Source organism: Rhea americana, unplaced genomic scaffold (assembly GCF_003343005.1).
Source record: "Rhea americana isolate MKP2758 unplaced genomic scaffold, rheAme1 scaffold_309, whole genome shotgun sequence".
NCBI classification, from domain to species: domain Eukaryota; kingdom Metazoa; phylum Chordata; class Aves; order Rheiformes; family Rheidae; genus Rhea; species Rhea americana.
This window is the reverse complement of record NW_028186434.1, coordinates 674000-698249: the sequence shown is the minus strand read 5'-3', so window position 1 is coordinate 698249 and position 24250 is coordinate 674000. Positions and strand designations below refer to the sequence as shown.

Sequence of the window (24250 nt, the reverse complement as noted above, 5' to 3'; positions counted from 1 at the left end):
AACAGCGCATGCATGGTTGTATCACCTCACAGAAGCAGGGCTCTGTTCCGTCAGGGCCACTAACAGTTTCAGAGCATAAACTGGTACTGGGTCAGGTGCCATCAGAATGTGCTCATACCTGTAACAGAGAGGGGAGAAGAAAAAAAAAAGTGTGTGTATTAGTAAGTTGATGATACTAAAAACACATAATTTCCAAACATCGTAATATCCATATTATCCACAATGGAAATATAATGTTGYTTGGAACTATGCAAAGTCTGCAAATAAGACTTTTTTAGAAATAGGATTTAAAAAACAGCATCAGATTAACTTCAAAAGTAACATTAATAAAAGGACACATCAGTAATATGTATGTATGTTTAACAGGCAAGTAGAAACATAAAAAAAAAATCAATTTACTAAGCTTCAAAATAATATTAGGTAGAAGATGTAGTAGGAGTTCAGAAAGACTGKAAACTTACTTATTAAATTGAGCTATGTATTTTGTTTACATAGTATTTTCTCCAATTTAAATATTTTACTTAAAAATTTGAAATAAAATGTAAAACTCTATGCAAGTATTTTCTTAGAATTGCTTTAAATTCAGCATTCTTCAATCCTCCAAGTAATGTGGAGCTGAACAATATAAAAATACTTCAAACCAATGTCTAATCGGAGCGAGCAAGTTTAAGACAAAACTACAAGAGAAACATCTATGAAACATTCCAAAATATTTTTCACTTAATTGAAATTTTGGTAAGGGAAAACAGGCKGCTGAAAAACAACACACGCCTTGCTGTTGCTTCCAATATTCAAATAATGCCCAAGCAACAAACAGACTCATTCATAAGACATGGATTTCTCTCTCCAAAATTGTAATTCCTAATATTTAATGATTTGGCCACACTAAGTTAAAAACATGGCACTTCGCAACATACTTGTTTTATTACAAGCATATCACTATCTTCCCTAAATGAAGTCCACTATATACAGTTTTAAGCCCCATAGGTATCATGTCTAAGAGAGATTATTACTATTCTGAACACTTAGCATCGTAGTTCCTGTGTTCCGTAAAAAAAAAAAAAAAAAAAAAAAAAAAAAACACTATTTCCTCTTACCCAAAACACCAGTTTTTCAAAGATTACTATTAGTAAAGGCTATTTCTAAGCAAAGTTGCAGTGATCTATCAAACCAAATACCACATGAGAAAACATATATTACTAAAATGAATGTTATTTTCATAGCAATTAATATAAACACATTGAATCCATCAGGAGTTATGAATCTATGAATCTTCTGCAAAGGGAAAAAAAATTCCTTGGTTAAGAGCCATTACTAAATGAATGCATTTATCCAATTGCTTTCCTGCCACTTCAAAAGGCAAACTAAATTAGTGTCAACATTTTTAGAAAAAGAAATAATAGCTCAGTAAACTCCAGGTACTAAACTACAAGGGCTTATTTYGTCAATCTTTTTTATAAGCAAGTAAGCAAGTCATGAGAGGACTTAAAGATCATGAGAGGACCTAAAGATTTTGGGATATGAACTCTCTTAAGCAGTTAAAAAAAAGACTGAACATTTTATCTACTACTTTCTGAAGTATCCAAGATTTTGTTCTTGCAGAACTGGCTTAGCAGTCTAGTAAGGACAAACTATGTAATATTCCTAATTATATTTCATCCTTCAAATTTGAGCCAGAACTAGCAAAAGGAGAAACATGTGTAAATGAGATTTTAAGAAATTAATAAATAAAGAGAGCTGACGCTTGAATTTGATGAAAAATATGATAAAAAAATGGATAGTTCAATTTCTATGAAATAGAAAATATTTGCATCATATTCATCTTCTAGAGCTGAAAGTTCCATTTTCATTACCAAATGCTCAGGGAAACAGTATTTCAGTGAAATTAAATGAAATGATGCTGTTTTATTTGATCAAAATCCTATGAGAAAGGTAACATTCTGATCTACAAATAAACAGATATTTCATGTCATTACCACTTTTGTAAATGATGCAGAATATGAGACAAAAGCAGTAACTACTTTTTTCATGCATTTATCTCAAAGAAAGACCTATTTACATTTCATAGAATCATAATCATTTCAGACATTGTGACCAAAATTTTATTTTCTGAATCAGTTTCATATTTAAACAAATTAACCTGAGGAATATGTTGATAGGTATGAAATACATACACAAATGAGTTCAATTAGAATCTTCCTTAAATAGATCATCATGTATTACACCCAGATACCTCTCTCTTCTGTTCTTCAGAAGTAGGATTAAAAGGGTTTGAAATATCTGTTTTGCTACATAGATTGCCCACAAACAGCCATTTCATCCCTTCTGTCCTTTTGTAACACAGTCCGTATCATATTCTGTCCCATCCTTTGTCCAGCAACAAAAGACTGAACAGCAAATACCTCTTCAGTCTCCAAATACAGGCTAGTTTGTCTCTTTACCTTCTATCTCAGAGTTTGTGGTAATTCTTACTTCTTGGGATAGTGCTTTACATTATATTTAACAGTAGGCTACTTTGAGTCCTAAGACTTCCCTTCTATCTAGGTTTAGCCCAGCCCCATCTGCATTCAGATAAAGCCTGTTTTGAGAACTGTGGAGAATATATAARAATTCATTCATATCTCCCATCAACACTTTCTGATCCATACTGGGAAAACTTCTGGGCGGAGGGAGGGAACTTACCTTCCTTGTCTCTTTGACATCCAAAGAAACTGCTCCCGTCTTTTCTTAGCTTCTTTTCAAGGTTTCTCAAAACTGTGCTTTGAAAGTTTTGAGTCAAAAGCAAGTTTCTGACATTTCTGTTCTTTTCTCTGAATTCTCTTCTTTACAGAAAATCCTGAACTCCTCTTCTGTTTTTTGTTTCATCTGTGCCTTATTTCATTCATTAGCTACTCTCCACAGCTGAGTATATTTATGAAGAGTTGGCTCAGCCTACATGTTCAAGTAATGTATTAAATGCACTGACACTACTTAACTTTTTCTGAGTCACTAGATTTACATACTCTTTCCCTGTGTTCCTGAGTTCGAGAAAAATTCTATTCATACCAAGTTCCAGTATATTCCAGTTATCGCAAACTTTAGTATTTCTTTACTTGAGATAGTTTCAAAGTGCTTTTCAAATATAAGTATCATCATCTCTACTGATGAGACCAAAGAATTGACTCAGGAAATATTTAAACCAAGACAGGTGACAAAATCCTGAGCCACCGCAAAGCCCCTCTTGTTATATATTTACAATTCACATTTACAAAGATAGCATGCAAAAGTAGGATCCTAATAGCCTAGAACCAAAAAGCCTGGCTATTCACTTGAGCTGATTAGTTTGGAGCAGCACCTTGGCTATTTGCTTCTAGTTTGGAGTTGTGATCCCTCCTCCAGTTCAGTGAGAAACACTGTATAACATGGACACATCTTCAAGGGGTTAATCRCTTAAGTTTCAAAGCAAGGACAGAACTTACCTCTCTTCAGTCCAATTGTCTGCCCTTATCTGAACATAATAGGTTTTAATAATATGTATATCCTCTTTCRAATCATATTTCCAATTTCAGTTTTAATTCATATTAATATATACTATATCTTCCAGTGAAAAGATTGTGTGAAGAAACGCGTGGAACTAAGCTTCTCTCTAGGTCTCTCACTTTTCACYCCATTCTCCCGCATAGAGAAAAGTGAAGATTTCATATCTTGCACAGACAGAACTTTGCTCCTGTCCTCTGATTTTAAGAACAATAGACAATTGGTAAGAGAAACAGTCTCATTTTTGGGAAGTGCTTCTGATCATAAGCCAACATCCACTCCTCCACCCTTCTGCCATTTACTTAATGTAGGGGTGGGGAATATTTTCTTCACTAAGAGCAGCTAAGTATATACAGTTACGAACTTTTGAGGACCACACATTACTATACACTGTAACATTATCCTTGAATAATGCAAAAAATAAAYGGGGGCTCACCTTTACTGCACTCATGCTGTGTCTATGCTTTCTTTCCTTCTATTGATACATCACATCAGCTCACAGTATGCATATGCACAAAATACAAGCAGCATTTATGCTCACCTGTAAGTAATTTTGAAATGACAGGCCTCATGTGACCAGAAGCCATACAAAYGAATTTCCAGGCCACATCTGGCCCACAGGCTGTAGCTTCCTCAATTCTACTATAGAGTTTTTTGCTGCTTAGGGCACCAGGCAAAGGAATGCAATTTAGAGACAATAACCCCTAGGATTAATCCATCCTCTACTACCCCTAGGATTAATCCATCCTGTACTTCTTTTTAAAAGTTAGTATGTCATTCTGTATGATTTCAGAACATCTTCCAGGAGGACATAATATCCAAAATCAGAGAAAAAATGCWGCTGTTAGAGTGTTTTGACTTTATTAGCTAAACAAAGAGGAGGTATCAAAATATAGCCCAAAATCTAGGAGAAACTCCTTTCATTCCAAGAGCCTCCAGAGGCACAGTATCACCAAGATACGAAATAGTGTCCCAGGGAAGTTGTGTTTGTGTTATACATCACCAAGTACTGAATAAACCTAGAAAAGAGACGTTGGGTAGAAAACTGACAGCTGTTTATTATTATTTCTCTTATTTTTTAAATGGTAAAATGAAAAAAGGTATTTAAAATAAATATGCTGTCAAAATGGATTGAGTACCAAGTTATTCCCCATTAGAATAGCAAYATTATACTTACTGAGGCAGCAATGAGTCTCTAATGAGAGACAGAAGCTTGCTGTTTGAGTTGAGGCTCTCCTTTTTCTCCTCAGCCATGACCTTGTGGCTTACAAGCAGTGATGTGGTTTCTGAGAGCAATCGCAAGCTGAAGAGTCTCCATTCCACTTGAAAATAAAGGTGCCAAGAATGTGACCACATTGAAATCTAATCAAAACAAAATGTGGAATTCATGAAAACTGTAGTTGATGTGGCCATATACTTACCATTCTGACTGCAGACCAAGGAAACTAATGGTGGGAGGATATAGTCTTCAACCTAAAACAGAGAATTAGAAAGATCTGGCATAGATTATTCACAGGGGAAAAATTAAACTGAGATATATTACCATCTACATTTATTTCACTGCTATAGTCCTTACCAAAGGATGAACAATTATGGAGATTCATTCATAATCACATTTATAAAGCCACCAAGTTCAATTTTATCTGGTAAGCTGTCAAAGTGACAGACAGTAATTTATTTAAATAATAAAAATGGTTAGCAATTTTGATATAATTCATTAAGACTGAATTTTAATTTAAAATCTAGAATTCACTGCAGAGTTAAGATATTAAGAAAAAAAGGAATATTAGACTTATCTATTAACCTTCATAGTTTAATCCATAAACTAATCGAATAGGGTCAGAAAGAAGCATCCTTCTAAAACAAACCTGTAAACAGTCAAACTGTATCATGGAAGACTTACTATGTCTAATGAAGTATCCTGTAGCAGAATAGTCTCGAGGCAACACTAGCTTATGCCATTCTGATAGTACACAGACTTCCATTAAAATATTATAGACTGAAGATTTGAATTATAAAAACAGAATCTGCCACAGGAATAATCAGCTTAGTTCCATCTGAAGCCAACTTATGGCAAACCAGCATCTAATTCAGTTCTATGCATTTAATATTACAAAAATAGCCTAGTAGAAGTATTCTTTCTACTAAGAAACTAAATTATTAAGTCAAAACAAAATATAATTTACTTAGGCAGGACATACTCTAGAGATYTGAGTATAGAGAAGAAACAAAACAAAACAATTATATAAAAAACCTGAAATTACATTTTTGTATTTGAATACAGTATCAAACCATTTATTTTGATAACTTGGACCTGATCTTTTGTCTAGGGCACATTCTAGACCAAAAATAAATAACAACACTTCCTGAAGACTTCAGGATAGCCAAGTCTTCCCTACTCTAGGGATCTTTTTTCTTCAAAGTGATAACTTCTCCTCTTGTAGATTCTCCATGTATTTTATTATCATTCTGTTCCTTCAGGAGGTATTCTTACATACTTTACGTACCTCCAAAGCAATACTGATACTATTATTCTACATTTTCTGATGGAATCTTTCTCCTTAATGACTAGTTTAGAAACACACCCTACACAAGATACCTTCAAAAGGAATAGAGAAGGCAGTAACCAGATGCAGGTGGTACAAAATGACATTAGCATGAAGAAGTATGAGTATGGATGAGGAAGGCAATCTATTTAGGACTCACTGCAGAAAGAAATCTTTCTTTGCTATGCTTCAATTATGGCATTACAAAGAATTCTTGAAAGAAGGTAGTAGTCAAACATTCATTATGATATTTTTACATTCTGCTTCTCCTGCTTCATTAATTTTATCTGATTTTGGCAAGTGCCATAAGGGAGTATATACCATCTGTATATACAAGGAGCAAGTTCTTAACCCATAGATCTTGTTGTTTAATAGATGCGTGTGACAGATCTGTTTTGTTYGAGTTAGTATGACACGGTCCTCTAAAAAGAGCGCTTGGATCAGACAGAGGTGGAGATCCTCTGGATTGAGAACAAACTGACTACACTTAAAGGGCTAAGCTTCCAGATTTCAGGAGATGGTAGCAGGAAGTGAACCCTTTTTCATTTCTATTTTGTCATTACCTAATCATTTTTCTTTCTATTTAAAAAGCACTCTAGTATTTTAGTAAAATCTGCTTTTTGAGTTTAGAAACTCTTTTTGTCATCTTTGGGACTTCACTATAAGGAAAAGGTTTAAGCAGAACCCTGTCAGAATTTTTTCCAACTTAAGGTCATATCACAAATAAAAAATTAGGAAGCAAGAAGGACATAATCAAAATACTAACTTYTTACTGTCTGTTAAATATCAATTTAGATATTTCATACATATATTTTGGRGGGCAATGACAGAATGGATGGAGAGCAATCAGCTCTAAACCGATTAAAATAAATTAGGCATTAGTAGGAAACTAATACTCTTCTAAGCATATCATTTAGTAATGCATTACTATTGAATTCACTACTCAACACTTCTTCATTGTGAAATATTTAATGGCTTTTTCAGTTTATATGTAATACGATGAATAATAAAACTACATTGCATTCCAACAGCTCCTGCAGTAGAGGTTTCTAAACTGCTTTACAAATGGTAGTATATCAGTCATAACAACCCTGTGAGGTTGGATTAAAAAATGCACGTACACAAMGTGTTTCAGTCAAAAAACCAGTACAATTTACTGCAATATTTCTCAAATAAAGAGGTACATTCAAATGGTAAATTAAAGCTGCGAGATAGAAACAAGGCAAAAATGAGTTCTTAACCAAAGCAAGGCAGGCAGCATCAATTCAGACCAACACTGATTAAGATGGCAGTATAGAATGTATGACGCAACTTTAATTTCCAAAACTTAGATCTTCTTTTCACTTTGATCTACTAATAATAGTCTTTGCACAGCAGAGAATGTATTTAAGCTATTTATAAGTCTTTTTTAGAACTAAATAAATTTAAACTGTCATTGTAAAGCATATTCTTTATGTCTTAAATAATTTTAATAGTTTTTTTTTTTTGTTGGTAGTGGTTCTTTTTTTTTTCTTTTTACTTTTTCTAGTACAATTCTCAGTTTTGGCAAACAGACTATTTAATATGGAATTCCCCACCATGAGCTGATTCCCTCATGTCAGTTTGGTAGTAGAGCTCAACTAAATGAAGCACTAATCCTATGGAAAAATATTTGGTGATGCAAAAGCATAGCAGAATGCACACATACAAGGAAAAAGAAACTACATACATTGCGGTCACATCTCTCAGCTATAATGTACTGGAAAATATGTATTGGAAAATACAAATGTAGCTCAAACCTGATAATCTCATTTTTGACAATAGGAAAGGACTAGAAAGAAAAGAATAGAAGAAATAGACCAAGCATTAAGCAACAATATAATTTCTAGCAACTCTAAGTTTAGAAACTTCCTAAGCTGAAGATTTGATGTGTATTTTTGCACTGAGTAATGCTTCCTAGCCTTCTCTCATACATTTGAACAATCCTGTCTTTAATACATTTATACTTYTATCATGAGCAATACCTATGGCATTGAATTCCACATTTCAGTTATGCAGTAGGAAAAGGCACTTCCTTTGTTTATTTTAAAACAGCTATCTAGATATTTAACTTGATGCTCTCTCATTCACATTTTACAAAAAACATGAATAATTATTTCTAATTCATCTTTTCCATGCCATTCATGATTTTATATTCCCAGCCTCTGGCTTCCAAGCTGAAGTTCTTTTCTATTCAGTCTCTGCTTGCATCACTGAGCTGCATTTTTGCTAATTCAACTTCATCTTCCTTGAGAGTAAATGACCAGAACTGTATTCAGTATTCAATGTCTGGGAGCATCATAGACTTACAGTGGCACAGTGATGTTTTCTGCTTCTTTCTCTGATCTTTTACTAGTCATTCCTAATAATCTAGTTATCTTTCTGATCACTGCTGAGTAGAAAGCTAACATTTTTATAGGAAAAGTATGCTAAAAGAGGAAGAAGATTTTAAGAGGCTTTGGTGCACAACTTTGTCAAAAACATTTTAGAAAACCAAGTACACTATATAAAGCTGAAACATCTGTGTCCGTAACATTCACTGATTCCTGCAAGGAAAACTCTAACAACAAGAGACCTTTCAAAAGCTAAACTCATTTTTTTTTCATAGTATCTTACCAGCAACTAAAGTCATRCTTACTGGAAACAGAGCACAGCTTTAATAGAAATTCTTCTACAAAGACTGTGTGTTACTTTAAYCATCAAAAGAGAAATGAGATACAAGCCACAGTTTCACAGTTAGTTAAGCATTCAACCACCACTAAGAGGAGGCTTGGAAGAGACAACTATTTCAATGTCTCTCTGCCTGCCYTCACTGTTCAGGGGGTGTTAGATGCTAAGCCTGCACCCTAAATATGCACCTGCTTTGTTAGAAATGAAATGAAGCACTGGCTCAACTTTACTGAACTTCAAGCCAAGTCCAACCTTCCCAAACACCCACTAAAAAGGTGTTACAACACTGCAAGGATTCACAGTGGATCCAGTAGACTAAATCCCTATTTACAAGGAGTTAAGTATGATGATTGAGAACCATATTTTTGGTAAGGAGRGTTTTAAACTAGGAAAGACAAGGAAGCAGAGAGTTAGAGACCATGCAGTCAGCACAACAGGGCTCAAGTGGGGGTATCTCAAGCAATGGCATTCATCCAAGGAAGCATCTATAAGACAAGACTCTTACATCCCTTCTAAGAAATCAGCATGCTTGGATACCTCTCTTAAGTGCCTGCACAACAACAAAYGCAGCATGGGGAATAAACAGGAGGAATTAGAGATCTGCGTATAGTCGCAGGGCTTTGATCTCACTGTGTTTATGGAGACATGACRGGATATCTCACATGACTGGAATGCTGCYATGGATGGCTACAGGCTCTTTAGGAAGGACAGTCCAGAAAGGYGAGGAGGCAGAGTTGCTCTTTATGTGAGAGAGCAACTGGAATGTATTGAGCTCTGCCTAGGAGTGGATGATGAGCAGGTCAAGAGCTCATGGGATTAAGCAACAGACTAACATGGGTGATACTGTTGTGGGTGCTTGCTATAGGCCACCTGATCAGGAAGAGGAAGTCGATGAGGCTGGAAGTAGGCTCACAATCACAGGCCCTAGTTCTCATGGGGGACTGATATCTGCTGCAGGAACAATACAATAAGTACAAACAATCCAGGAGGTTCCTGGAGAGCACTGATGATAAGTTTCTGATGATAACTTTCTGACACAGGTGATGGAGGCGCCAACAAGAAGAGGCGCACTGCTGGACCTTGTACTAACAAATAAAGGACAGCTTGAAGATGTGAAGTTTGGGGGCAACCTTGGCTGCAGAGACCAAGAGAGAGTGGAGTTCAGGATCCTGTGAGGAAGAAGCAGAGCAAAAAGCAAGATAACAATCCTGGACTTCAGGAGAGCAAACTTTGGCCTCTTCAGGTCTCTCTTGGAAGAATCTCATGCAATAGGGCCCTAGAAGGAAGAAGGGTCCAAGAAAGCTGGTTAATATTCAAGGATCACCTCTCCCTCAAGCTCAAGAATGGTGCATTCAAAAGTGCAAAAAGTCAAGGGGGACAGGAGACCTGCATAGATGAACAAGGAGCTCCTGGCAAAACTCAAACAGAAGAAGGAAGTGTATGGAAGGTGGAAGAAAGGGACAGTCCACTTGGGAGGAATATATGCACATTATCTGAGTACATAGGGATGAGACTGGGAAGGCTAAGGCCCTTTTGGAGTTTAGTCTGGCAAGAGATGTCAAGTACAACAATAAGGGCTTCTTTAAACACACCGGCTACAAAAGAAAGATTAGGGAGAATGTGGGCCTGCWGCAGAATGGGGCAGGAGGACAAAGGAAACACAGAAGGCAGGGTTACTGAATGCCTTCTTTGTTTCAGTCTTTACTGCTAAGACCAGCCCTCAAGAATCGCAGACCCTGGAGACAAGACAGAAAGTCTGGAGAAAGGAAGACTTTCCCTTGGTAGAGGATGATTGGGCCAGAGATCATTTAAGCAAACTTGACATCCACAAGCCCATGGCTCCTTGTGGGATGCACCCATAGTGCTGAGGCAGCTGGCACACATCCTTGCTAGGCCAGTTTTGATCATCTTCAAAAGATCATGGTGGTCAGGAGAGGTGCCTGAGGACTGAAAGAAAGCCAGTGTCACTCCAGTCTTCAAGAAGGGCGAGACARAGAACCTGGGGAACTGCAGGCCAGGCAGCCTTTCCTTGATCCCTGGGAAGGTGATGGAGCAGCTCATCCTGRACGCCATCTCCATGCATGTGAAGGATAAGAAGGTGATCAGGAGTACTTAGCATGGATTCACTAAGGAGAAAATCATTTTTAACCAACCGGATAGCCTTCTACAGAGGGGTGATTGCCTGGATAGACGAGGGGAGAACAGTGGATGCTTGTATCTTGACTTCAGCAAGGCTTTTGACACCATCTCCCATGACCTTCCATAGGTAAGCTTAGGAAGTGTGGGCTAGATGAGTGGACAGTGAACTGGATTGAACTAMRGAGCTCAGAGGGTTGTGATCAGTAGTGCAAAGTGGAGTCCGAGGCGGAAGCTAGCAGTGTCCCCCAGGGGTCAGTACTGGTTCCAGTATTCATCACTGGGTCCAACTTATTCATCAGTAATCTGGATGAAGGGACAAAGTGCCTCCTGAGCAAGTTTGCTGATGATACCGAACTGGGAGGAGTAGCTGACACAGCAGAAGGCTGTGCTGCCATTCAGAGGGTCCTTGACAGGCTAGAGAGATGGGTGGAGAGGAACCTCATGAAGTGAGGCAAGTGCAGGGTCCTCACCCAGGGATGAATAACCCAAGGCACCAGGACAGCCTAAGAGTTGTGATACATAGTACATTTTGGGAAACTAGTTACAGTATGGAATGAACTCCTAYAGGAACTGCTATCTATTACGAACCTCATCACTGCTCAAAGGGCTTTGAATTATATTAGGTCTTTTTTCAGKCAAATAATTGTTAACAGAGCAAAGGAAAAAAATTCCAAATGACAGTCAGCTTAGTCTTAACCTTTACCAAAACATCAAAAGAAATATTGTTATACCACTTATTATCTGATTTTTTTTTTAATATTTTTCCATTTTAAGGAAGAGGGGAAAATACACTTGGCTTTGTGCCAGTTTAAGACATCATTGTTTATATTCCACTCCAGTGTATACAGATTCTTCATGATGCCCTTCATCATAACATTTGATTACCTAAAAACATAGAGCTTTAAAGCTTGCAGAGTCTCTAGTTTTTAATCTTGTAAAAATGCACRCTATAGGCAAAACAAAATTACCACTCTCTACTGGCTTTCATTTGAGCACTTTAAAATAATTTCCCTTGACTTCAACTTACTTAGCAAAATAGCCACCACAGAAATGAACCTCCTCAATAATTGACTTCCATTTGATGGCAGTCAGAAATTTGATCACAAAAAACAACTTATTAATGTTTCTTTATTCCAGCTATAAATAAGACACAAATAAAATATGAACTAAAACCCAGAACAAGCAGTTCCTTTTTCCTCAAAGTGAAAAAGAACCTGAAATATTATTCTGAAATTTCTATTAACCTTTGTAATTCCCATTGTAGCTAACCTAAAACCAAAACTGAAATGAAAAACATGCTGGTTCTGCTTGCTTAATATAACCTCATTTTTTATTAATTTCACTGAACTTTATAAAAATAAATTTCATTCCCATTAGAAATGCTAAAGCAATGTCACTGTTGTAGTGGAAAAAATGCACGCTCACAAGAAGGTTTTGGCTTTTTTTTCCCTCCTCCTCTATGGAACGTTTTTCATAACCGACTTTGTCTAAATGAGTGATCCAGGCTTCAAAGAATAACCTAAGATACACATTTCTCTCCAGCAAAAGTTTCTTATTATCCACCATTACAGTTAAGTATTGATCTGGAACCTTCAACATGTCCTACTTCAACTCTTCAACAAGGCACCATTTTCTGTGGGGTGGTGGCATGTATATTCATAGATTCCAGTCATGTTCAATGAGCAGCAATTAGAAGATATCCCTCGAGTAACAGGATTTCTAAAAATATTCCGTATGCATGAAAGATGAAGCAGCACATTCCTCTAAAGTAACATGAGCTGTGCATTCAGGAATAATTGGCATACTAGACTTTGTAAATAGTATTAAACTAATTACTGTTTGCAMCAGTAGTGACAGATGTGGTTAGAGATTACTAATTATAGTGGAAAAATTCTTGAATCTAAAATACTTAATTCAAGGCACTTTCTCTACTGCATTTTGGGTCCAAATGGGTATTTGCTGAGTCTCAGGATGGGTCTTTTAAATTATAACCATTATTTATGAAAATGGGCAAGGAAAGATTTTATTTCCTTAAATAAAGCTGTTGATTGACAAGGATATAATTATTTTTACTTAATATATTTCAAAATACATGTATTCAAAAATCAAGGAAGCTATTCTACCAAAGTAGTACAGATCAAAAATTTACAAGAATTGGCTAGGCAAGAAGTTTTACCTTTAGCTACAGAAGTTTAATTAATGTGTTCACATGGATTTTAAACAAGTATCTAAAACTTTTACCATGTGTGATGAAATAAGCCCTTTTCCACAAATCCAGATACTTAAACAAAACTCATCTATTGCCAGCCACTGATTACTTAAAAGAGAGTGGGATAGCAGTTCCCTGTCTTAAATATAATGTTGCACTGAAAATGGAGAAGGGAGAGGGGAATGAAGAGTGGTAAAGCGGRGCTCTTCCCTTGCTGCTATTTTCTTGTGGGGGGAGAAACTGGAGGACACAACAACAACAGACCATTATAGTTTAAACAGCGGCTAGAGAAGTTTTATATAATGTATTGACAGAAGGTATTGAAATTTCAGTAAATACTGGSGGACCTCCATAAAAATAGTTCATATTTCTGGCAATATAAGATACACCGAAAACCCACAGAAGTTAAACAACTATTTAAAAAACAGAGGTTACTTCCAAAATGATGTCTTAACACTAACATACTGATAAGCATGTAGGGCAATATGAATAAATATTCATTCTTCATCTACATTTAAATTTCTTTTAGAGAACACCCATTGCCATACCACTTAAAAGAATACTGAACTGTGGTATTCTGTAATATTTTGCATCTGACTGACTATTAATTGGTTAGATTTTTGTGGATAAAGATATTTTCTTGAATAGTACACACAAWAGGTTGTGAGCATTAATGTAAATAAACATGAAAGTTATTTAAATCCCATCTTGTATTTTTGATTAATTTTATTATTTTCACTTCTTAAGACTTTGCAATCTAAATATTCAACTAAAGCCCACACAAAATAAGTTTCAACTTCTAAAAAACATAATCTCTAAGATCACCTATTTTATCTAGCCCAATTTGTTAATGCCTTAACTACTATGTTGAGAGTGCCATGCCGTTAACCTAATCCCAATGCAAACCACACATTTCAACTTAAATTAAATGGTGACCTTAGTACGTATTGCGGGTTATATTTTCGGTGGGAACTGAGTCAAAGAAATGCAGTGGGACAAGTCACAATGATTTGTCAATCACGTCTCCAAGCATTCTAAGCTACCGTTTTGCCTATCGATAGCTATTTCATAATTTAATTGTTCTAGCTTCAGCTATCTTAGCTCAAAGTTAATAATTTGACCAAATACTGAGTAGACAACAAATCTTTAGTGATCTGAGAAGATGACAGTATGCRAGTTTGGTAACTGTCATGTAATTTTTAGTGAGCAAGTGGTTAAACTGAAACAAAAAGCACATGTCATAACYAGTATAAACTGCTACTCATGTTGACAAGCTTGTCAGGAAAAGTACTGATGGAATGGGGTCTTCAACCCTCAGAGGTTGTCCTTTCAGGGCATACTAAAAGCATGACAAACAATGTGGTGAAATTTTCACTAATACATAGCGACATACTTTGTTTAAGGTATGCTTAGGTGCTTTAACAAGTATCATACTTGTTAACAAGCAACATACTTGTTTTCATATTTTATATGAAGATCATTTTAAGAACTGCTATGAACTGCTATTTCTAGACCACAGGCAAATATCCTTCTCACTCTCTTTGCAACTCCTCAACTAGAGATAGTAAACTGAGTCTGAATGCCTCTCTTCTTTGAAACTTAAATCTCTCTRTAAACAAAAAAGAATTTTCCTGTCAAATAGAACCACAATACATTTAAAGACATGATTCAAACAGCTTCTAAATCTTCAAAACATCCAATTTATCAATGGAATGGAATTCAGCCAATTAGCCTGCAACTGTTTAATTTGTTGCCAGACTTACTGTCAAGCGATGAATTGTCAACAAGACAGGATGCTGTGTTACTGCTTCAAATGTTGATAAAGTAGTCTTAATCAATTCTTCTGATGCAGCTTGCCCTATTGATAGAAATCATTATATTTCTTTATAAAATGCTACACTTCTAACATCTACATATAGAAATACAGCAGTATCATAGATTACATTACCTATTGCTCCATCCAAGTTTGTTTCTCCTGAATCTATCGATCTGATAAAATTCTACAGAAAAGGAAATATTTATGCACAAATACTTTAAAACCAAAAGAAAGAAGCATTATGCATTTTTAACAGTTCTATGTAATYGTTGAATAATTGTAATATGAAATTCTTTAGGAGACCGTATAAATAAAAATGTAAATGTACCTAAACACAAGAAACATTCTCACAATTATTAAGACACGAATGACTGAAAGCATTCATGATCTAGTTGTTATAACAGCTTTGTAAATGTGTAGAGCTGCTGGACACTTAAAAGTAAAGTACGGTAAGGGCCATTACTCTGACTAACGTCAGGAATAACATTTTCAGATAAACAGGCAGTAATTAGAAGGCTGACTTTATCGTTAACAGAAAACTGTGTTTTCTAAAGAGACTTTGGATTGTCTTGGATATGGTTATGTTAAAATAACTTATTAAAAAGACTGAAGGCCCTCCAGAAAATGCAATTTTATGTTATTTGCACCATCTTTTTGATCTCCATGTATACTGCATACTGTATAGATACAAGCAGAAGTATATGCAAAAAGGCATACCCTTCTGCTAAAAATCACGTAAATAAGTAATCATTTTGAGGAACAAGGACAATGAAATATTAATAATCTGAGATAAGAAAATATTTTACTATTATACCTATTAGTCTTTTGCCTTTTAATTTTGTTTTCASTCATCTGATTTCATTCCTGTGCATAGCTGTTTATTTCATGAGTTATGCAAAAGACATGTTATTGACACTTGCTACAGAGGAACAATTCTCAACAGAATTTTAAAAATGCTCTTATTTACTAATGCAGTATTTAACAGAGAAGTTACTATGGGTAAGATCTTTCTGATTTTCAATTGCATGCATATTTCTATTTATTTACGTGACAAAAAGTATTAAGTAAATGACACTTCTGAAATTGTTTTATAYTTCACTGTCAATTATAATTTTGTTATTATATTTTAAATTGGCAGAAGCCTACACAGGTTACCTTTTTCTCAATATGTGAGAAATATCTAAAGGGTTCTTCTCTAACCAAAAATAGAATTAGAAATTATTCATATTTTTCATGATTTAGAAATATTTCAGAGACAGTCATAAAAACCAATTGCTTCTATTAAAAAGTAGTTATCATTTATTCTTCATGCTCATTTTAAGAAGGCTACTAGTTTTAATTTAACTAATTTGTGCTGGAAAAATGTAAATTATTTTGTTTGCTCATTTAAGACCRTTTTACATCTAACCATAGTGTCAAGATATTGCTCCCTGAGCAATGGAGGGGAATGGTGTGCATATTCCACCTTAAGTGAGTTTATCCACTATGCACTCAGTTAGTAACTACTGTTAGTGTGCTTTTGGGGCAGAGCATGTGCACTYCTTGTTTTTCTATTCACAGCTGAAAACAGAAAAAAGAATTGCCCCAACTTCACCTCAATTTCTTTATGCTAGAGCACTGAGGATAATAATGATGATGGAAACAACTTTAAAGCAGCAAGGAAAMAAAGATTTATTTCTCAAACAACAGCAGGAAAATAATTACCTTTTTCCTTCTAGATATCAAGCACACATCTTTCCACTCCTAATCATTTTTCATTCTTTAGAATAAATCTTTGGAATAACTCAGAAAAAGTCCTGAAAGACTGACTTGACAAAGTCTTAGAGGCCTTGATTACATCGCAGTTTGAAAAAGTAAGAGCGGATGATCAAATGTACTTTTGTACACGTCAGTGAGAATGCTGCTAAAGAAACAATTCCAGAGCAGACTGTTCCTTGGCTGAATGAATAGCTGCTCTTCCAGAGGGAATTACATTGGTCACATYACAACACATAGTTACATAAAATGAACTCTAATTTGATATACGCTGTTTCGATACTATCTCCCCTTTTTTACGCATTAAAAGAAGCAGACTATGCAAGTCTCTGAATTGCCTTGTTCTGTGGATATTAAAAGKACAAGATGCAGGAAATATTCAGCAGGAGATTTCTAAAGGGCTTTGCTACTCATTAGCTATAATAACAGACACAAATCAAGCTTTTTTTAAAGCTTTATCCTCAGTAATAAATATATATTATTATTATATGTTACTTCTGTAGCCTAAAAGTCACAACTATTTTGTAGGGAGAAAGGATTCAAACGGGGTTGCTAACTCATTTCTGAAAAGTACAAAATCACAGTATCACAAAATCTAAAATTAGCATGTACTGGTAAATCTGCTACAGCTGTTATTGGAGCCAAGGGGACTGGAATATGAACTAACTAGAAGATAACTTCTTTAGTCAGTAGTTCATGTGAGTTGGAGGAGTATCAAAAGGAAACTGATATTCTAGCTGTTCTGCTGTACCTACATTGCTGGCAGAAGACTTGCACCTCCTAGAAGGTTGATCCAAAACCATTAATAAATCTATTGCCTATTCACAAATGCTTTGGAAAGAAAAAAAAAAAAAAAGAAGTTTGTAATTCAACTGTTATATTTTTTTTCTTGATTTTAATGCTTTCTTTCCTCAAAATAGTTTGTGGACATTTTCTTTTCAATCACAGGCTAGTAGAGCTAGATTAAACCCATATTTTCTTGGAATCAAAAGAAAAGGAGAAAGAGAMGTGAATCTGAACAGTAAACTGTAACCTAGTCATTTGAGGTGAAGCATTTCTGCATGCTATTATGGGAGTAAATACAAGTGGACTTGTACAAGTGTTTGTTTAACACCGACATGCAACTTTTACAATATGCTTTGTCCCATTTGACAAAAAGAACTGTTTCCGTAGAAGGAAATTACATCACAACAGTACTACTTCATTTTAACTATACTGTTTTATGGAAYTCTTAAAATCCCAGTTCAGTTTCTATTACTAATGYYATAAATAGRTTGTGGATGTTATGTGAGACAGGTATACTAGCTTTGTAGTTTATAATATTCAGCTTTTTGTCAACTAAATAGAGTGTAAAAGTATTGGCAAGAAGAAAAGATAACAAAAGCAAAGAATACCTTAAACATAGATTAGATTATAATTTATCTTTCATTTCTACTCATGACTTAATCTTAGAAATCTAGAAAAATTATTGTGTATAATTCAGAGTTAAGCTTTTCTACTGTAAAATAAAGCACAAAGAAAATTTTCAATTTATCAGACTTGTGCAAAAGTTTCTCTGTACTTGACTCAGGACAGCATATTTTCCCTTTGACCTACTCTATTACTAAAGAAAATATTTTATGATAATATATAAAAATTTTAATAGAAGCCAAAAAGTTATATTCAGAATAAAACTCAATTTCTCTGATTTATAAATCTAATGCAATTACATTAAAATAATCCCAACCTGTACATATATGCATTTTTTCTAAATAAAATTTAATTTAACCAAAAGTTTTACTCACAAGTAAAGTCCCATAGTTGAAWAGAAACTCCTCTGTTACTATCTGGAGGCGAAATACCTATTTGAATTTAACAAAAGTTTTAAAAAAATTACAATAAGTGCATATCTTATGACCAGAGCAAGCTAAACATGTATTTCACATCTATGTTAAAAGAAAAAAGGGAAAAAAATATATTTTTTTTCTATCATCAGAGTTGCCTTACAAAATGCAAAAATAAGGTTTACATCTTTAATGCTGTTACTTAGCTGGAATACTCATTAACATAATTCTGTATTAAGATGTATTTGGTCCATCCTGATTATAATCAGCAGAAAATGCATTTTGGGAAATTGTAACGGTTTAGACTTCTGTTTAACCATTTCTGAAAATAAAAAAAACTACCTGGGAAGTCACAAGATGAAGTACTACAGGCATCATGGGAAGGCACATCTTCAGCTGTTTGGCCTGAATTGTTGATGGGTGTTTACGTCCAGAGACATTACTTAAGGCACTGAGAATGTCACCTGCAGAAAATAACCTTATTTCAGACTGACCTAACATAACTGGTTTACTAAACAAGAGCAAATGACAAAGTCTCTCTTCCACATTCAATCCCRTCTTCTCACTCCTGCAGAAACCAGTGTTCATGTGATAGCATCTATGTCAGGGAACTGATCCAACACTCTTAATTTTCAGCCAGGTCCATTCCCTGCTCCAGCTACAGGGACAAATGCACAAATACTACCTCTAGTAAAAGGGTGAGGATAGAAACATGAGGCAGGTGTAAAAGATGAAACTATCCCTTACAGCAGGGTGGACCTACACTCATGAGTAGCTACATGAGCATGGAATTATACTCTTGAAATGCTGTGGACACAATTCTATCTCCAGGGAAATCAAAGGCAAAATTCTTGTGACTCAACTGACAGAGTTTCACATTATTGGAGCACATAGTGTTCAAGGAGTGTACTCTTCTTGCAGCATAGTATAGTCAGAGCAAAAGAAAATCCCAAACATCCTCCCCCTTCCAAAATCCCTCCCCACACACAATGAATTTTAAGAATGACAAAAGTTATCCAAAGCAACAAATAGAGACAGCAGCAAGTCAATGAGAAAGCTTAAATTACCTTTGAAACAAACCTCAGACACAATAATGAGGGAACAAAATTCTCTTTATAATAGTGAGAACAGTACTTCAAACTATAAAAGGCATTAAAAAAAATCAAGGAACATTATGCTGTGTTTGTGTGACATTAATTATTATCTCAGACAACAAGACACCCACTGCATGAGATTAAAATKGAAAGATTTCCATGCAAAGAAAGAAAATTCAAACTTTATAAAAATCCTATATATAAAAATCAAATCTTGTCCCTGAAAGAGCACTTACTAAATATCTTGCCTAAAGAGAGGGTTCCACAAAACTGTGAAAAACAAATCAAACAGACATTAAACAAATAAAGGACTTGATTTGGTATTTTATACAATTTCCATGCCAGAATAGGTCCCTTCCTTACAAAGTAAGTCACTGAGCTTATTCTTGTTGAATAACGCCAGCGTTCTCCCTCTGCTCCTATGCAGTTCAGTTTTCACACAGGCATGATTGACAGAGCCTGGCAATAAACTAGACTGTAAAAACACCTAGGCTTAAAGATCTGACTCCTTCTACAACAAACTGCTCAAGAAAATGAAGGTGCTACTTAAAACTTTCCAAACACGAGACAAAACATTGTCCTTTCTTCAACACCTTTCTGTATTGAATTAATAACAATACTGTAATTTATCCAAACCTATTAGTGGTTAACAGCAGATACTCAAATCAGCTGAACCTCCTACCCTCTTTCCATATTTTATATATCTCTATAATCATCGCTTTTGCTGATTTTCCAATTGATAAATAGACATGTTTAYTTCAGTTTTCAGTATGATCTAAGCCAAGCCATGTATATTGATTTCATAAAAATAGGTCAAATATTATAAATACAGAAGTAAAAATCACTTAACTAAGATAACTGAAAAACTTAAAAGTTATTCACCAAATTATCAGTTTACTCTGATTTACTGAAATACAACTTTAAGGTCATTTTCCATTTTCCATCTATTTAGTTTATAGCTACATCTGGTGGAAGAAGATGGGATCACTAAGATGCTTAAACAAGTGCATATTAAAAACTAACTACAAATAATTTCTCATTCAACAGTGAAACTGCTTTTAAGTGTTCTACTTTGCAAATCTGGCCATCTTTCTTAGGGGACTACAATTTTTAAACCCTAAAGAGAATGTGTTCCTTCATCATACTCACAGCAATTAAAAAATAAATAAATAAACAAATAATAAAAAAAAAGCCTTCTAACAAATATGGACAGATCAAGTTGATCTTAATAGAAACAATCAAAATACAAATCTAACTTGGAAAGGAAAGCAAGGTGTAAAATTTTTACTTGCCGTATCAGTTGTCCAAACAATGCCATTAAAGTTGTATAGCAGTAGTTAAAATAAATAAATAAATAAAGCAGTATAACTCATATTAAAGAAATTGATGTATTATTTTTTGTAATGATAATAACTACAGATTTGATTTAGAGCACTTTCAGATCCTAAGTAATCTATCAGGGCCTACTGTGTTAGATATATATAGCACATATGGACAGTAAGAGGCTAACATCTGCTTCAAAACTTCTATAGTTTGAAGCCTCCAAATCCTAAAACAGCGCAATATGTGGACCTGATATTTGTTAGGGAAAAAAAAGATCATAAATTTGCAGCAAGGCAAAATTTGCTTTGTCATAATAAGTAAAGTTTCTTTTTAAAATGCAGCATAACATTAAGTTACTTGCAGTGCTATCATTTCTTTTTCAATACTCTAGCAGTAATTTATATCCTGTGTGAAATATATCAGGTATCACCTCTTAAGAAAATAATTTTATTAAAATAATTTTGTAATTTAATGATAAATCATACATATCAGTCTCTTATTTGCTTTCTGCTTACTTAAAGACTCTCAGCAGTCTTTAACTCTCCTCCTTTGTCTTCCCATTTACCTTTCTCATTCTACTCTTTCTCTATTGAAAATGTAGAGTTTTAATAGCCATTTTGATGCTGTTGATTTGGACTGACCATATCAATCTTGTATTTTCTCCTTTCTCCCTTTCCTTCCTTCCCACTCATTCCTTCTTTCATTCCTTCCTCCCCCCTCCTTTCCTCTCTCCCACTCCTCTTTCTTCCCTTCCATCCTTCTTCCCTTCTCCAGTTCTTCTTCTCTTCCCCTCCCTCCTTCTTTCAGCCTCCTCCATTTCCTCTCCCCCTCTTTGTTCCCCCCTTCTTCCTTCCTACCCTGCCCTTCCTTTCCTCTGTCCTCCCTTCCCTTGCTCCCTCATCCCTCACCCTTCCTTCCCTCCTCCCTAATTAACTTGCATAAGTAAAAATATCTTTTCCCACACACCATATAGCACATTTTTTTCCAGTACAGACAACCCCACCATTTTTACTTCTCCAGGATCATTTTTTGCGACATCTCTTATATTCTGTATCAGTAGTATGTTCACATCTTGCCAGTAGACCCTTGTTAATTTTTTCAAGGTTCTTTATTTTTGTTTAAATGGCCAAAATTCTCATTCTGCTTCATCATTTTCTCTTTATTGCCTCGGATTCTCAAATTAATTTCTTTCTACTTCAGCTTCTTCACTAGTTGCCCAATCAGTCCAGATTATCCCCTGCAACATGCAAGTTTTGTCATATTCACACACACGCCTTCACTGTTCCTTCTACCAGTCCTCCCTTCCCCAGTATCTCATCCACCTATGACAGGTCTCAGCATATTTAAGCACAACAAATTTAGCTGCTAAACCCAAGCAAATTTCTATTTGAACATGTATGACCTGTACAAATTGCCAAGTAGCTTTTCATCTTTTCACAGGCTGAAATGCTCATACAATTTTGTGCAGATTTTCACAAAATTGGCCAAATGTGTTATCTTTCGCACAACAGCTATTTTGCTGAAACTTTAAGTCTTTATTCCTAAACGTGAAGGACRGGATGAAGAAGCACTGATGCTCTCTCAGAGAAAATTTTGCCATCTTTTCTTAAGCRCAGGGTAGCCAATTTCTGCTACATATCTACAGATACAGATATATTTATATCTATAAAAATGGAAGTATCAAGGTTGAAATTTTTCAGAAAAATTTCCTGAAGCACATACTCAACATATACATTTCTGTCCAAACAATAAACACATACTCACAGATATGTCCTATTGCATCTCTCCTTGCTCTGTGCTTTATAAGGTAAGTTTGCTCTTAAGCTTTTTCTGTCTTTGGAATATCTTTAGAATATTGAAAAAGTATCTTGTACATATGGTCTCCATCCTGACTGAGCTGTCCACCCAACTGGCTTACTACCCAACAAATACTAAGCACCAACATAGGAAATCAGGCATTGAACACCCCAATGCAAAACATCTGATCACGRTATAACTAAGAAACTTAGTGAAGCTGATGTCATGCAAACTTTACGTAATCAGAAAATACCATCTTTCCACCTTTATATGTAAGGAGATACTTAAATATTCCTCAAAGAAGTATGAAAAGGTAAGATTTGTTCAGTAACCAACTCGATTTACCTAGAATTCCCGGCAGTTCTTGTACAATGTGATAGATGAGAAGATCCAGGCATTTTGACAGGTATTCATTGCCGCTTTGCTGCTCTTTTCCTGGTGTGGCCTTTCTGCTGTCTCTTTCGATATACATCACAAGTCTACATTTAAGCAAGTGCAAAACATTACATCTTGATTATAACCACAGATACTGGAAACATCTGCTTTAGTAGTATTTTTGAGATACAGTATCATTTTTTTCTTATGAGAGGTCATTTTGTTGAAACTTYGGATTTTCCCTTTTGAATAAATCAAATTTAAAAATAACACAAATTATCATGACATGGAACAGCCAGCAAAAACACCTTACTAGTTTAAACAAAGACATGACGCTAACATACAGAGTGAATCCCTCCTCAGACTTAGATAGGGAGAGACTAATTTTAAAATCCACTTTATTTTGAAACTTAGGACCAAAATATATAATACAAGCAAAGGTTAAAGACAATTTTTCCAGTATATAAGAATTCCAAAAGCAAGTATAGTTTAAGTAATAAGCAATCAAACTTCCAATCCAGGAAAAAAAAAAAACAAAAAAACCAAAAAACAAAAAAACCCCCACTTATTACAGCCTATTATTGTCAGTACAAGTAAGAATGGCAATACCAAAACAGATCCAAAGTCTAACTAGCCTTACATCCTTTCCCTGGTAATTAGATGTTTAAGACTTCTTAAGGCAAACTCCCTGCTTACATTCTAACTGATACTTGCTGTAATGCTATACTATTTTGCATAATGGCACTTTTCAGAGTAAGCTATAGTAACTGATTTATTAGTCCTTGGTGAACTTGCAAGAGATTGCTTTAAACATACACCTGTAACAGAACGCTTCAGGCAATGTTTAAAAATGCTCTTTTGAATAGACAGGAGGCCCTTTAGGGGCCTAATATTGACATCTTTGTTTCATACTCAAACTCCCCRAGTGTGAGGTGCACAGAACCATTAGTCACTGCTGAGTGAAATGTATGCTCTGGATTTTAAGAACATACTTCAGTATTATCCCTTTTCTTGCACATTCTTAAGATCAATGCTCTTTTCTACAAGTATGAGAATAAATGACAACTGTTTCAAGTGTATTCAACAGAACTGTAGGACTCAGACAGAATCTTTTATCCTAGCAAGTGTGTATTTCCATCATAAAGCTGGTATACTCAATGAAATACGAT

At 35.0% G+C, this 24250-nt stretch overlaps 1 protein-coding gene across 1 annotated transcript in view; it reads right to left on the bottom strand.

The window, feature by feature from the left end:
* The window catches only part of ULK4 (unc-51 like kinase 4), a 238106-nt gene that overhangs the window by 144410 nt on the left and 69446 nt on the right, over positions 1 to 24250 (bottom strand). Inside the window, exons 23-30 of the mRNA XM_085309970.1 lie at positions 23052 to 23185; positions 18835 to 18956; positions 18454 to 18510; positions 15047 to 15098; positions 14862 to 14956; positions 4938 to 4989; positions 4694 to 4838; positions 26 to 118 (exon numbers count right to left, since the gene is read on the bottom strand). Of these exons, the coding sequence (XP_085166096.1) occupies positions 26 to 118; positions 4694 to 4838; positions 4938 to 4989; positions 14862 to 14956; positions 15047 to 15098; positions 18454 to 18510; positions 18835 to 18956; positions 23052 to 23185 (750 nt within the window). The remainder of the gene's footprint in view (positions 1 to 25; positions 119 to 4693; positions 4839 to 4937; positions 4990 to 14861; positions 14957 to 15046; positions 15099 to 18453; positions 18511 to 18834; positions 18957 to 23051; positions 23186 to 24250) is intronic.